Source organism: Hakea prostrata, chromosome 2, assembly GCF_041222555.1.
Source record: "Hakea prostrata isolate BN-2017 chromosome 2, UWA_Hpros_2, whole genome shotgun sequence".
In the NCBI taxonomy this organism is placed as follows: Eukaryota; Viridiplantae; Streptophyta; class Magnoliopsida; order Proteales; family Proteaceae; genus Hakea; species Hakea prostrata.
The window spans coordinates 63813865-63827952 of NC_142601.1; the positions used below are offsets into that span (position 1 = coordinate 63813865).

The following is a 14088-nucleotide window of genomic DNA, read 5'->3' on the forward strand; positions in this document are numbered from 1 at the left end:
AATTCATTTTATCAATAGTCATAAGTAGAATTCATCCAATTGTGTGGCAAAAAATATATGAGGGAAACATAAACTTAAGGGTGTCAATTGCATACATAAATCATTTAACTATATTGAACCGTGCCATTCAAAATTTGATACAATGTGTACCAAAACCAAATTTCTTCGTTATGGTTCCTGTTTCAAGCACTCATACCGTCGGTATGTACCGAAACCATACCGAATTGGTACTGTACCAAATTAAAGCGTATAAATGTAATTTTACAATTAAAACACTTTACCCTATCCTTAATTTCCTATTTCAGTTTTTTGTTTCATCATTCACTTCTCTTCTTAGATTTACTTGTTTTGTCTCTGTTAATATCAGATAGAATTGTTTAATTGCAATTTCATTAGGATCTTAATGAACTAATAAAAAAAGTAGTATGGATTCGTTGGTACAAATATTGTACCATACTAAATACCATGTTTAAACCATTTTCCCGCACCGATTTTAATATTGAACCGTTTTTACAAATACCTAAACCGTACGGTTATGATTTTCGGTGTTCAAAGTTAATATTGTATCGAATTACTAATACAGTATAATTCACATCCTTACATAAACCTCTACAAACTCTTTCTTTTCGTTTTTCGAATTAAGGTTTGAATGCTTTTCTTTTTAAACTGGTAACTATTATATTAAGGGGTGGGGACTATTACATATATAATAGAGAGCGTCGAGCCATAACCTCTTCATTAACAGAGTTACCAACTCAGCAAACCTTCAATGGTAATGTGGTGATTTTGAAAATTGGGATTATGAATCTCACATGGTGGATCCGATTCCAAAATCATTTTGCAATTTAAACAAAACGCAGCAAAAACTGAGATGAACAGCTCTTGAGGATAAGAGGGTTTGTGAAGGCGTTTACATCATATTCACTTCAATAGAGGGGGATAAAGAATTTGAGATGAACACTAATTCCTACCTCATAAGAAAAAGAGAGGGTCCTTTTCTGTTGGCTAATGCAATAATACAATAATCACAGTAAAATTTGACTAAGCAAACCGCTAAAAATGATGCTTTGGCAGCTGCACTGCATTATGAGCTAAGTCCATCCTTCCCATTCCCAGGCTGAGAAAGAAAGAAAAAAAGAATAACAAAACCTTCATTACCACAAGATCAAGCCAGCCAAGAGTTGATTTTGTCCAGTTTTATGCACAGATAAGATACAAGTATATACAAGCCAAGAGCCAGAAAACCATAGCTGCTACTGCAATGAACCATACCCAATGAGGAGTTTCCTCCTCCTGCTTGAGGATGATTCTGTTACGAGGGTTTTCACCTTTCAGTTGATTACTGTACCTGATAGTATTCTTCTTCGGCTCTTTTACTCTTGATTGGGGCTGAAGGGTTAACTTCCAGATCATTCCTCTCTGCCTCTGCAGCCTCTCTATGTGCTGCTGCTTCATTCTGCTCCTCAGGATTGGAAGGAGACTGAGATGCTGTATCCTTCTTTTTTCTATTTTCACGCTCCTGAACATCACAGGGAACATACAATTTGCATCATATCTTAAATCCAAAGCAAAATGCAAGTAAGCTCATTCCTGAAAGGTGATTAATGAAGCTGCAATTTGAGATGATTAATGAAGCTTTATTTTTTATGCTATGTTCGTGTGATGTGGTTAAGTGAAGGTGAGATATGTTAGGAGAGAAAATGAATTTGATTAAATCAAACAATAAGAATTTGGAGCTATTAGATAATTATGAAAGTTTCTATTCAGTTGAACAACAAACAACCATCAACAATTGCATTAACTGTTATTGTTCCAATTTAAATGTAAGAATCAGTTCCAAGCAAACTTTGATAACAGAGTGAACATAATCAGAATTCAGGAGAAATTGATTCAAGATACTTCACTGTTTACCTGCTGCATTGATTGGGCACTACCATGTTTGCCATAAATTGTATTCAATTTTCTCTTTTGCCATCAATTACTGTTTACAAATTACATCGTTCAATTAATAGTATGAATTACTGTTAAAATTAATTGTATTGGAGATGTTTCTTCCAAATTGTTTTGGTTGATATTCTTTTTCATTTTCCCTTGGTGTTGTCAGTAATATAGTATGTTTTACCACATTTGTTCTCCCTTTCGTGGATAAATATCTAGGTGACTAGGTCTGAGGCTTCACATATAGGTAAGACAATAACTTGAAAAAAAATTCAAAGACAAATACCAGTGAGTAAACTTTAAATCACCAAGGAGTTCAACAGATATTTAATATTGGCAAAACATATATCACTAACTTGAAAGTCAGACAAAATTTAAGGAAAAGCTACACTTTGTGTATAAATTTACATCTGTAAGCTATACATGATCAACAATAGAGAACAAATAGAGTGCAACTTTTAAGCCTGATAGCTTTTAAAGCAGAAAGTGTAAAACTTGAGGTTGGAAGTTGGAAGTCTTCATAGTTCATACCTTCTTATTGAGCCGTTTTTTCAGTACAAGTAGGGTTTCATTTGCATTATCTGCATTCTGACTTGTAGTGGTCAGTTCTTCTTGCAATGAACTAATTTCATTGTCAATTGCATTCTTTTCATCCTTCAGATTCTTGATTTTTGCCCTAATTGCTTCTTGTTCCTTCCTCAATACATCTAATTGACAACCACTTTGCTACAATGACATTATAGCACATAAACTCATTAGTGAAATTTAAGCTTAGATTAATCCATGACAGGAACATCATTCAGTGGAAATTAAGAAAGAAGTAAAGGCAAAGATATAAAATTAGATTTGAAAGTACATTAACCAATGCATGTGGGATTTTAGATTAACATATATAACTCTTACTTTAATTTGGTTTCCCAGAGCATCCTGAAACTTCATCTTCACTGCAGCCTTAGCAATAACTTTCTTCCCAGTCCCCTTAAGCTGCTTCTCCCCAGCCAAAGTGAGACTCTCATGTTGAATCTGATAAATCAAGCTCTTAATCTGTAATTACATTTACAGTGAAGGACAATAAGTAACATAGCCTTAACAGGAACACAAGATTCAACAGTAATATCAAGTGTAGGCTTACACGTCCATCAAGCTCCTCCTCAGATGAACACAAACCAACACCACTCTCTCTGTCAGCGTCGTTTTCATTAGACAACTTAACCAATGACTGCTGAAAATTTTCCATCTCCTCCCTCTTTAAATCAATATATTTTATGTGTTGCTCGTTCTCAAGAGATACAGATTCCAACTGAGCTTTCACTTGTGCTAGATCCAGCTGCACAAAGAGAAACAAAAGAAATACTAATAAACCCAGTTCATGGAGTCATGATATATATGGCAGAAAACAAGGGCGAACCCACTATCACACTATCTCCGGCTAAACAAATAGGGAAAAAGCAGAGGCAATCACAGCCCATTATGTACCTTCTTGGCTTTCAAAGCGTCAATGATGGGAAAACGAGATTTGTTAAATCTCAGAACCTCCTTGGCAACCTGATCAATTTGGGCTTTCAGCTTTGTATCATCATTAACATCCTTCGTGATGCTGCTGACATCCAGAACAGAGTGTCCCTCTAGTTTGATAGGAACATCGTTTCCTTGCAAACCAAGTTCGATTGGCTTGTCCAGCCCTGTAACCTGATTGGGTTTTGTGCTATCTTTCTCCTTCAAAATTGCAGCTCCGTCCTTCACAGGTGCCCCTGTGAAATCAGCTTCGGCTACCTCCGAAGCCATGGTTTCCACAAAATCGAGAAACAGAGCAGAACGGATTCAGTTCCTGACGATGAAAATATAATAATATATTGGGAGTTAACATCAAGAAAGAACATTCTATCAACTCGCCCAAGATTTAGAAACCTAAGTCAATATTATCGGGAGTTAACATCAAGAAAGAACATTCTATCAACTCGCCCAAGATTTAGAAAGCTAAGTCAATATATCGGGAGTTAACATCAAGAAACAACATTCTATCAACTTCCCAAGATTTAGAAAGCTAAGTCCTACAATCCAATTAGGAATCTAAAAGCGGTTCGTGTGATTTTCCCATATCAAGAAGCTTGTATGGTTAGTTTAGATGAATTAGGAAACCCATGGAAGTAGAAATGTAGAATACTGATATAATAATAATTAATAAAAATTCTCTCAAACATGAAAAAGATTGAACACTTTGGCGCTTCGCCCAACAAGAAAAAGAAAGAGAATGCCATTACCGTCTAGCTGATTAACTACTTGGAGGTTGAAACACAAAAAAAAATTTAAAAATCTCGTAAAGAACTGCATTCCCTACAATGTTCGAGTCTTACTTGGATTGGGGATTGAAGTAGAAGATTGAAGATGATCAGTTCAAAGATTTCCTCAGATATAGGAAACTCACTCGTTGATCTCGATTTTCAAATATCTACTTTTATTAGACCTTGAAGCGCGAAATCCAGAGAAAGGGAAGATTTTCAACCAAAAAGAAAGGTTTTCCTCTCCTATGCTTTTTTTTATGGATTAATATTTATTTGTTAGTCCTTACTTAACTCTGAAACTAGTAACGTTTGCTTTACCCGTTAACTTAAAAATAAAAAGTAAAAAGTCTGTTTTACCCAAAAATACTAATGTTCGTAAATTTAATTAGTACTCTTGAATTAGAATATTATATATGGTTGAATTCTAATTTATTAAAACTCATTGAAAAGTTCCTTCGAAAAGAGAATACATACTCAACAATTTCAATATTAAATTTTTTTAGTTGGACATTTAAAATTTTAACCAAAGATTTTATCAGATTTATTCATAAACCATTGAATTTTTGTTTACTTAATTTATAGAAATTAATTTTTTTTCTTCCATATTTAGTTAATAGATTTCAAACTATCTTTTCTCTTACAATTTCTCCCCGATCTTTTTTTTTTTCATGATTTTTTTAAATTGTAAATGGTAATAAATCTAATCATACAATTTTAGCTCCCATGCTTTATTTCAATATATTTTAATAATTTACCTTTGATTGTTTTATCTATATTTTAATCCTCCTATTAATTTATTTATATGTTTATAATGAGTTTTAGTTTGAATATGATAAAAATTTTGGGATGAAATCTATAGTGAGTCTCATATAAGCCCACACAATATCTGTAGTGAAAAGGAGATGGTCTTTTTCTGACGGGAGGTGATCCGAACTCATTATTTGGCCTCTTGTCCAATGTTCAATCCTAGGTTGGCCCTATTGGTATGTATCATCTAGTAGGGCCAAATATAATATTGTTAGTTTTTTTTTTTTTTTGGTAAAAAAACACTTCATTAACTAAAGAAAGAAAAGTACAGACACACGAGCATGAAAACACAAGGTTCAAACTGAACCAAGTAGCGGAATGCGACCAAACTGTCATACATGCAATAGACAGGGTCCTCTAGAGTAAGGGATGGGTCAAGTCCAGTATACCCTTAGAAAGAAAGCTGCAACAAATACAGCACCAAATAAGCACAGGCACCCACATAGGGGGACAAAATACACGCCACAAAGGCGGACACACAACACGCCATTAGGGCTGACACAAAAGTCGTTCGGTTGTCGCAGTGGTAACATCAAAAGTGCGGAGGAAGGTCGGACCTGCCATCTAGCTCTGCCGTAGAGGCGTTCAAGCTTGCGGTAGAAGAACTTGGATCTAGATGTGGAGTTAATCTGCAGTGTGCACCAACGATCGCTGCAACCAAAGAAGTTATTTGTTATTTAAAATTGAAGAAAGGAAAAAAGAGGTGCTGCAACCAGGGAGAGATTGGCCGGAAAAACAAACAGATCGAAGCCAAACAACTACAAGATCGGATGTCCGAGCAAAAATACGGATACCGAAGACCGGAAGGTGGAGACCGGAGAGGCTAGAGGTGGAGACTGTAGAGGCGGAAGAGAGGAAGGAGAACACCAGATCTGGTGTTCCTCGACAGGAAACAAACAGAGAGGGAGAGAGGGGAGAGATGGAAACGGGAGAGACGAGGCATAGCCGAGGGAGGAGATGGAGAAACGAGGGAGAGAGGGGAAAGATGGAATCAGGGCGGAGATGGGAGAGACGAGACAGACATGGGAGAGGCAGAGGCGGGACAAAAGGCAGAGGATGCGGAGTGCAGGGCGGCGAGCAAGGGAGGCAAAGAGCAGGGGAGGCGAAGAGACTACCAGGCGAGCCTCTCCGCCTCTCAGACCACACGAGCGCTGTGGGCGACGATCAAGGTTGCAGAGCTTCTCTCTCCACTAAGATGGAATGTGTCAAAATACCGCGGAACTAATATTGTTAGTTAGAAGCATGTCATTGTTGAGTAGAGTTTTTGGTAAATACAACACCATTAGCTAAGGGACTTTGCTAGGCTAGTGTGGCGAACGTGGTAGCACCTATGATGTCCGGCACTGAATAAACACCATATAAATTTCAGCAACACCAACATGCTTAGATTCGTTCCAAAGAAAACATGTTCTTGTATTTAATTAAATAAAGGAATTCATGACACATTTTCAGCTTTTTCGCTTCTCTTTGTAAACAAGAACAGGAATCTCTTGTCTTTTTTCTTTCCCTGGTAGTCAATAAAAATCTCTTATAATGCATAAGAATATAAACATAACAAAAAAATCCGTCTTGAATAAATTAAGGAATTCATGCCACAACTGCTAGTGTGACGAAGATAGCTACTGCAATTGTTGTCAACTTTTCAATTAATCCACCCCTGAGACCTGAGTACAAGCTTTGTGGTTAGTCCTCTCTGCCTCTGCAGCCTCTCTATGTGCTGCTGCTTCATTCTGCTACTCAGGATTCGTAGGAGACTGAGATGTTGCATCCTTCTTTCTTCTATTTTCACGCTCCTGAACATCACAGGGAACATACAATTTGCATCATATCTTAAATCCAAAGCAAAATGCAAGTAAGCTCATTCCTGAAAGGTGATTAATGAAGCTGCAATTTGAGATGATTAATGAAGCTTTATTTTTTTATGCTATGTTCGTGTGATGTGGTTAAGTGAAGGTGAGATATGTTAGGAGAGAAATTGAATTTGATTAAATCAAACAATAAGAATTTGGAGCTATTAGAAAATTATGAAAGTTTGTATTCAGTTGAACAACAAACAACCATCAACAATTGCATTAACTGTTATTGTTCCGATTTAAATGTAAGAATCAGTTCCAAGCAAACTTTGATAACAGAGTGAACATAATCAGAATTCAGGAGAAATTGATTCAAGATACTTCAATGTTTACCTGCTGCGTTGATTGGGCACTACCATGTTCATAAATTGTATTCAATTTTTACATCGTACAATTAATAGTATGAGTTACTGTTAAAATTAATTGTATTGGTAATGTTTCTTCCAAATTGTTTTGGTTGATATTCTTTTTCATTTTTCCTTGGTGTTGCCAATAATAGAGTATGTTTATTGTTTACCACTTGTTCTCCCTTGTGTGGATAAATATCTAGGTCTGAGGCTTCACATATAGGTAAGACAATAACTTGAAAAAAAATTCAAAGACAAATACCAGTGAGTAAACTTTAAATCACCAAGGAGTTCAACAGATATTTAATATTGGCAAAACATATATCACTAACTTGAAAATCAGACAAAATTTAAGGAAAAGCTACACTTTGTGTATAAATTTACATCTGTAAGCTATACATGATCAACAATAGAGAACAAATAGAGTGCAACTTTTAAGCCTGATAGCTTTTAAAGCAGAAAGTGTAAAACTTGAGGTTGGAAGTTGGAAGTCTTCATAGTTCATACCTTCTTATTGAGCCGTTTTTTCAGTACAAGTAGGGTTTCATATGCATTATCTGCATTCTGACTTGTAGTGGTCAGTTCTTCTTCCAATGAACTAAGTTCATTGTCAATTGCATTCTTTTCATCCTTCAGATTCTTGATTTTTGCCCTAATTGCTTCTTGTTCCTTCCTCAATACATCTAATTGACAACCACTTTGCTACAATGACATTATAGCACATAAACTCATTAGTGAAATTTAAGCTTAGATTAATCCATGACAGGAACATCATTCAGTGGAAATTAAGAAAGAAGTAAAGGCAAAGATATAAAACTAGATTTGAAAGTACATTAATCAATGCATGTGGGATTTTAGATTAACATATATAACTCTTACTTTAATTTGGTCTTCCAGAGTAACCTGAACCTTCATCTTCACTGCAGCCTTAGCAATAACTTTCTTCCTAGACCCCTTAAGCTGTTTAATTTCTCTTATAAGCTGCTTCTCCTCAGCTAAGGTGTGACTCTCATGTTGCATTTGATAATTCAAGCTCTTAATCTGTAATTACAATTACAGCGAAGGACAATAAGTAACATAGCCTTAACAGGTACACAAGATTCAACAGTAATATCAAGTTTAGGCTTACAAGTCCATCAAGCTCCTCCTCAGATGAACACAAACCATCCCCGCTCTCTGGGTCAGCGTCGTTTTCATTAGACAACTTAACCAATGACTGCTGAAATTTTTCCATCTCCTTCCTCTTTAAATCAACATATTTTATGTGTTGCTCTTTCTCAAGAGATACAGATTCCAACTGAGCTTTCACTTGTGCTAGATCCAGCTGCACAAAGAGAAACAAAAGAAATACTAATAAACCCAGTTCATGGAGTCATGATATATATGGCAGAAAACAAGGGCGAACCCACTATCACACTATCTCCGGCTAAACAAATAGGGAAAAAGCAGAGGCAATCACAGCCCATTATGTACCTTCTTGGCTTTCAAAGCGTCAATGATGGGAAAACGAGATTTGTTAAATCTCAGAACCTCCTTGGCAACCTGATCAATTTGGGCTTTCAGCTTTGTATCATCATTAACATCTTTCGTGATGCTGCTGACATCCAGAACAGAGTGTCCCTCTAGTTTGATAGGAACATCTTTTCCTTGCAAACCAAGTTCGATTGGATTGTCCAGCCCTGTAACCTGATTGGGTTTTGTGCTGTCTTTCTCCTTCAAAATTGCAGCTCCGTCCTTCACAGATGCCCCTGTGAAATCAGCTTCGGCTACCTCCACAGCCATGGTTTCCACCGAATCGAGAAACAGGGCAGAACGGATTCAGTTCCTGACGATGAAAATATGATAATATATCGCGAGTTAACATCAAGAAAGAAGATTCTATCAACTCGCCAGATACTTAGAAAGCTAAGTCCTACAATCCAATTAGGAATCTAAAAGGGGTTCGTGTGATTTTCCCATATCAAAGAAGCTTGTACGGTTAGTTTATATGAATTAGGAAACCACTGGAAGTAGAATACTGATATAATAATAATTAATAAAAAATCTCTCAAACATGAAAAAAATTGAACACTTTGGCGCTTTTCTCAACAAGAAAAAGAAAAAGAATGTCATTACCCTCCAGGCTCTAGCTGAGTAACTACTTGGAAGTTGGAAGTTGAAACACTGAAAAATTAAGAAAATCTAAACGTTTCTCTCGTAAAGAACTGCATTCCCTACATTGTTCGAGTCTTACCTGGATTGGGATTGGAGTAGAAGACGATCGATTCAAAGATTTTCTCAGCTATTCGACAACTTTTGAGGGCTTTGATGTAGAAAACTCACTCGTTGATGTTAGTGTTCTACACAATCCTGTTGTCAAGACAGCCGAAGACTAAGGAAGACAAGAAAGTAATGAACAATAAGAATTTCGAATAATAGTTCTATTCAGCGTACTTTTTTATGGTATTCTCATACATTTTTATAGTTTTTCTATGTATGAGTTTGAATAGGATTCAAAGCTTAATCAGATTGCAATATTAATCTTAGTAATTAAATCCTACTAAAATATGAATAGTTGAGTTTTGACTGAATACCGTTTCTTCCGCTACAAGTCTTATTTATATTTGTCTTGTCATTCTGACGACCTTAAGATGGTCGGTTTATCTTGGCTCAACCTGTTCGATTCGGTTTAGGTTGGTTCATTTCTCCTTTATCACTTAGTTTTCAAATATCTATTTTTATTAGACCTTGAAGCGCGAAATCTAGAGAAATAGAAGATTTTTAACAAAAAAGGAAGGTTTTTTTTCCTATGCTTTGTTATACTGCCAACTTAAAAAAAAAAAAAAAAAAAAAAAAAAAAAAAAAAAAAAAGTAAAAAGTCTGATTTACCCATTATACAGGAGAAATTATAATCGAACCGGGTCCGCCCTTGGTTCGACCCACAACCCCGGTTAGGAATAATAGAGCCAACTCGCATCTGAGCGAGCCGGGTTTAAAAGAAAGATTAGTGAGGAAGTAAACTGGTGACTCAGTCAACAACAGGGGCGGACTCACTAAGAGGCGGGGGCCATGGCCCCCGGATTTTTAAATTTTTTACTATTTCATTAGTTTTTTCATTTTTTATATTAATTTCCTTCGTTTTTTCAGCTTTTTTTCTCTTCTCACATGTGAAATATCACTATTTGGCCCCGCCAATTTGAAAACAAATTTTAAAGGTAAAATAATAGGTATAAATGTCATCTCTATTTAAAAAATAAATCCTCAATCCCTATTTATTCTCCCCTCTCTTCTCTCTCACATCTTTTCTTCCTATTTATTCTCCTTCTATAAATGTGAGTTAAGAGAAATTTTTGAAAAAACCATTTCTAGTGGAAACTAACTCCCCAATTCTTATTAATTCTCCTCTCTTCTCTCTCACATCTTTTCTCCCTATATATTCTCCTTCTATAAACGTGGGTTAAGAGAAATTTTTGAAAAAATATATATTATTAAATATTCAAAATGTCATTTCTAATGGAAATTAACTCCTCAATCCCTATTTATTATCTCATATCTCCTATTTATTCTCTTCAGTTTCTTTCTTATTATTTATTCTATAAGTGCGGATTAAGGAAAATCTTGAAAAAATCTTCTGCACAATTAGGTTTTCTTTCTCTTTTTCAATTTATTTATTTTTTCTCTTTTACTTATTTTTTTATGCTATTCTTTATTTGATTTTATATTCTTTGTTTTTGTATTTCTTTTGCAGTTTTTATTATTTGATTTTATATTGTAAATAAAATGTCTATAGTTGTAAGGTACCTAACTACCATTGATTGCATTTCTTACCTAAATTTTTTTTTTTTTTTTGCAAATTTTTTAGGGTTAAAGTCACTTGTATTTTTTTCTTTAACTGATGCTTTAATTTACCTTGTTCAAAAAAATACCATTATTAATAATTTACCTATTTTTTTCAAATATATGTGGGCCCACAAAATATATGTAGAAGTATTTCTTAATATAATAAAATAATTCATAGGTGGGACCCTAATTGGTCTTATAAGGGCCTACACAATATGTGTGACGAAAAAGCATTGGTGCTTCCCCAATCTGAACTTTTATTATTCGGCTCCTCACTATTGAATCCTGGTTCCGCCCCTAGTCAACAAGCACCCCCGAATCCATGATAATCGGAGTGGACGAATCGTCAAGGAGACGGTTAATGACACTTGCGGGAGAAAATGATCGTGATTATATGGATAACTACCATACAACGATCGTATTAGCGAGTGAGTTATCTATTAGCTCAACAATAAATGGATCTATCACTAACGGATCTATTCATTAAGATCTGGCGGCCACCCGAAGAAGGCTCAAATAAATCCAACGAAGGAGATTCAAAGGTATACACTATATAAGACATCACCTACATACAAGAGAGGTAATCTGAATCGTATTCTCAATATTCGTATTCATACATTTGCTTTATACTCAAGTAGAGCCCATTATGATCAGTTCATCAACTGACTTAGCCTTCAGAGGTGGACTTCCGACCCCAGCGGTCAGGCCACGTCTGACGATTGTTTTTGCAGTTCATCCATAGAAGATCTAAGGGCTGAGCAGATTTTAGACGCATCAACCCAAAAATATTCATAGGCGTAAATTTAACTAGTGTTCTTGAATTAAAATATTATCCATGGTTGAATTATAGAATTTATTAAAACTCATTAAAGAGTTACTTCGAGTAGAAAATACAAACTCAACTAATTATTGGTAACTTGTAAAGCGAATATGATATCAAAGCCAAATTAAAATAATATCAACTAGGCTCTACATAGATGGGTTGGACTTTCTACATATATAACCTAATCAGACCAACCATAATATGACAAAATAATGCATAATGTCATATTATTGCCTTTCATAAAAAAACAACCTACAAGATAGACCGAATCCCATCCTAGAGAAATACTCAATCTTGGTTGTAATACCCCAACCTCGCTCAGGTTTGGGCAAATTCAAGTGACCAGGGCCAACCATACACGAGTCAGGATCAGCTCTCCCGACAGATCACACTTTGTGGGGCCCACGGTGAAAAACACTTTTTGGAAAAAGTTTTTTTCCACCAGTGGGACCCACTGTTTTTGTGGTCAGGAAGCCATGACGGGGAGAAGATCCGGATTCAGCATACACCTCTAATTTTCCTTAAAAGAACATTGTTCTAACCATTTGACTGTTCGTACTGTACTATTCCATTATTTGACATCGACACATTGGCATATAGAGGCAGAGCTGCTAAGGGGCCAAGGGTGGCCACTGACAGCCCTCGTCGGATTTTTTCAAAAGTTTTTGTATCCCCCCAACTTAATTTTCTCTTTCTATATGTGAAATATAATATTTATCCCCCTCTTCCCAAGAAATCTAAAATTTCTCCTAAATTTTGATTCCATCCTCAAAGGGAGCTTTGTCCGCAAAGGTCAAATTCATGACTTCTCCAATGAGAAATATGGATCTTACCACTTTACCAATCTTGCATTGACAACAACAATTTCAGCAACACCAACATGGTTAGATTCATTCCAAAGAAAACATGTTCATGTATTAATTAAATAAAGGAATTCATGACACATTTTCAGCTTTTTCGCTTCTCTTTGTAAACAAGAACAGGAATCTCTTTTTTTTTTTTTCTTCTTTCCCTGGTAATCAATAAAAATCTCTTATAATACATAAGAATATAAACATAACAAAAAAATCCGTCTTGAATAAATTAAGGAATTCATGCCACAACTGCTAGTGTGACGAAGATAGCTACTGCAATTGTTGTCAACTTTTCAATTAATCCACCCCTGAGTGCAATTCCTCCGTTCTGCAATTTACACAATCAAGAATACAAAAATCAGTCAAGAAAATAAAATTTGATTTGAAATTGTTTGAGATTCTGAAAGAGCACTAGCATGCAATCATACCAGATCCGGTGCAGGTGCTGGGGCATATTCGGCATCAACGTTTGGAGTGGGTGGTGCCGGAGGGCTAGGTGGAAGAGGTGCCGGTGCCGGTGCATGGTGGTGCTTCTTGTGCTTGTTCTTGTGCTTCTTCTTCTTGTGCTTGCTCTTCGAGGGAGCGGGAGCGGGTGATGGCACCAGCACCGGTGCTGGTGCTGGAGCTGGGGGTTTCACTGGTGCCGGTGCTGGTGCAGGTGGGGTGACGGCTGGTGCTGGTGCTGGTGCAGGTGGTGTTTTGGCCGGAGAGGGTACTGGGGGCGGCAGCGATGGTGGTACAGTAGCCGGAGCTGGTGCGGAAACTGGTGGAGGCAAGGCTGGTGCCACCACGGGCGGTGGTGAAGTCGGTGCTACCACGGGCGGTGGTGAAGTTGGTGCCACCACGGGTGGTGGTAATGCAGGAGCTGAGACGGGTGAAACCGTTGGTGGTGGTGGTGAGGATTTAGGAGCGGCGACAGGAGGAGCAACCGTGGTGGTTGGTGGTGTGGCAGTTACGGTTGGCGGTGTTGCAGCAGCAGCAGGTGTAGCCGCCACAGCAGGTGGTGGATTGGAAGGTGCGGCTGCCGGAGTTTGCGCTTGGGAAATGCTGATCTGAAAAGAGATGCAAACAAAAGCGAAAACCCACCACCCAGAAGCCATTTTCTGGAGATGGGTAAGCAGGAAATGGTGTTTCTCTAATGGAGATGCCTTCATTAGATTGATTTGTATATAAGGGAACACAGAAGGAATTTAGAATTAAAAAACGTTTGGTGAACAGTGGAGTTGGAGGGAGAAATGTAGCATTCAGATGCTTTCATGTGATTGGACATCTCTACTAATGATCAAGAAAACCAGGTTGTCAAGAACAGGTTGGATTAGAGCTGGTTGGGTTATAAGTATTTAGTGTTGCTCCACCAAATTGTAG

General features: G+C 36.8%; 3 protein-coding genes across 3 annotated transcripts; all 3 read right to left on the bottom strand.

Annotated features, from left to right (window-relative positions):
- Positions 1-980: 980 nt before the first annotated feature.
- Positions 981-4410, bottom strand: LOC149025641 (proton pump-interactor BIP103-like). The gene is made up of 6 exons (XM_089143154.1): positions 4293-4410; positions 3415-3766; positions 3071-3265; positions 2842-2982; positions 2470-2664; positions 981-1519 (listed from the first exon to the last, which is right to left on the bottom strand). The coding sequence occupies exons 2-6, from the start codon at positions 3721-3723 to the stop codon at positions 1340-1342; spliced, it is 1020 nt and encodes a 339-aa protein (XP_088999280.1). The 5' UTR covers positions 3724-3766; positions 4293-4410; the 3' UTR covers positions 981-1339.
- A 2033-nt stretch (positions 4411-6443) lies between these two features.
- Positions 6444-9168, bottom strand: LOC149025642 (proton pump-interactor 1-like). The gene is made up of 5 exons (XM_089143155.1): positions 8701-9168; positions 8357-8551; positions 8107-8268; positions 7735-7929; positions 6444-6820 (listed from the first exon to the last, which is right to left on the bottom strand). The coding sequence occupies exons 1-5, from the start codon at positions 9007-9009 to the stop codon at positions 6761-6763; spliced, it is 921 nt and encodes a 306-aa protein (XP_088999281.1). The 5' UTR covers positions 9010-9168; the 3' UTR covers positions 6444-6760.
- A 3580-nt stretch (positions 9169-12748) lies between these two features.
- On the bottom strand, positions 12749-13877 carry LOC149025643 (uncharacterized). The gene is made up of 2 exons (XM_089143156.1): positions 13152-13877; positions 12749-13051 (listed from the first exon to the last, which is right to left on the bottom strand). Exons 1-2 carry the CDS (start codon positions 13875-13877, stop codon positions 12962-12964), a joined length of 816 nt encoding a protein of 271 aa, XP_088999282.1. The 3' UTR covers positions 12749-12961.
- Positions 13878-14088: the final 211 nt, after the last annotated feature.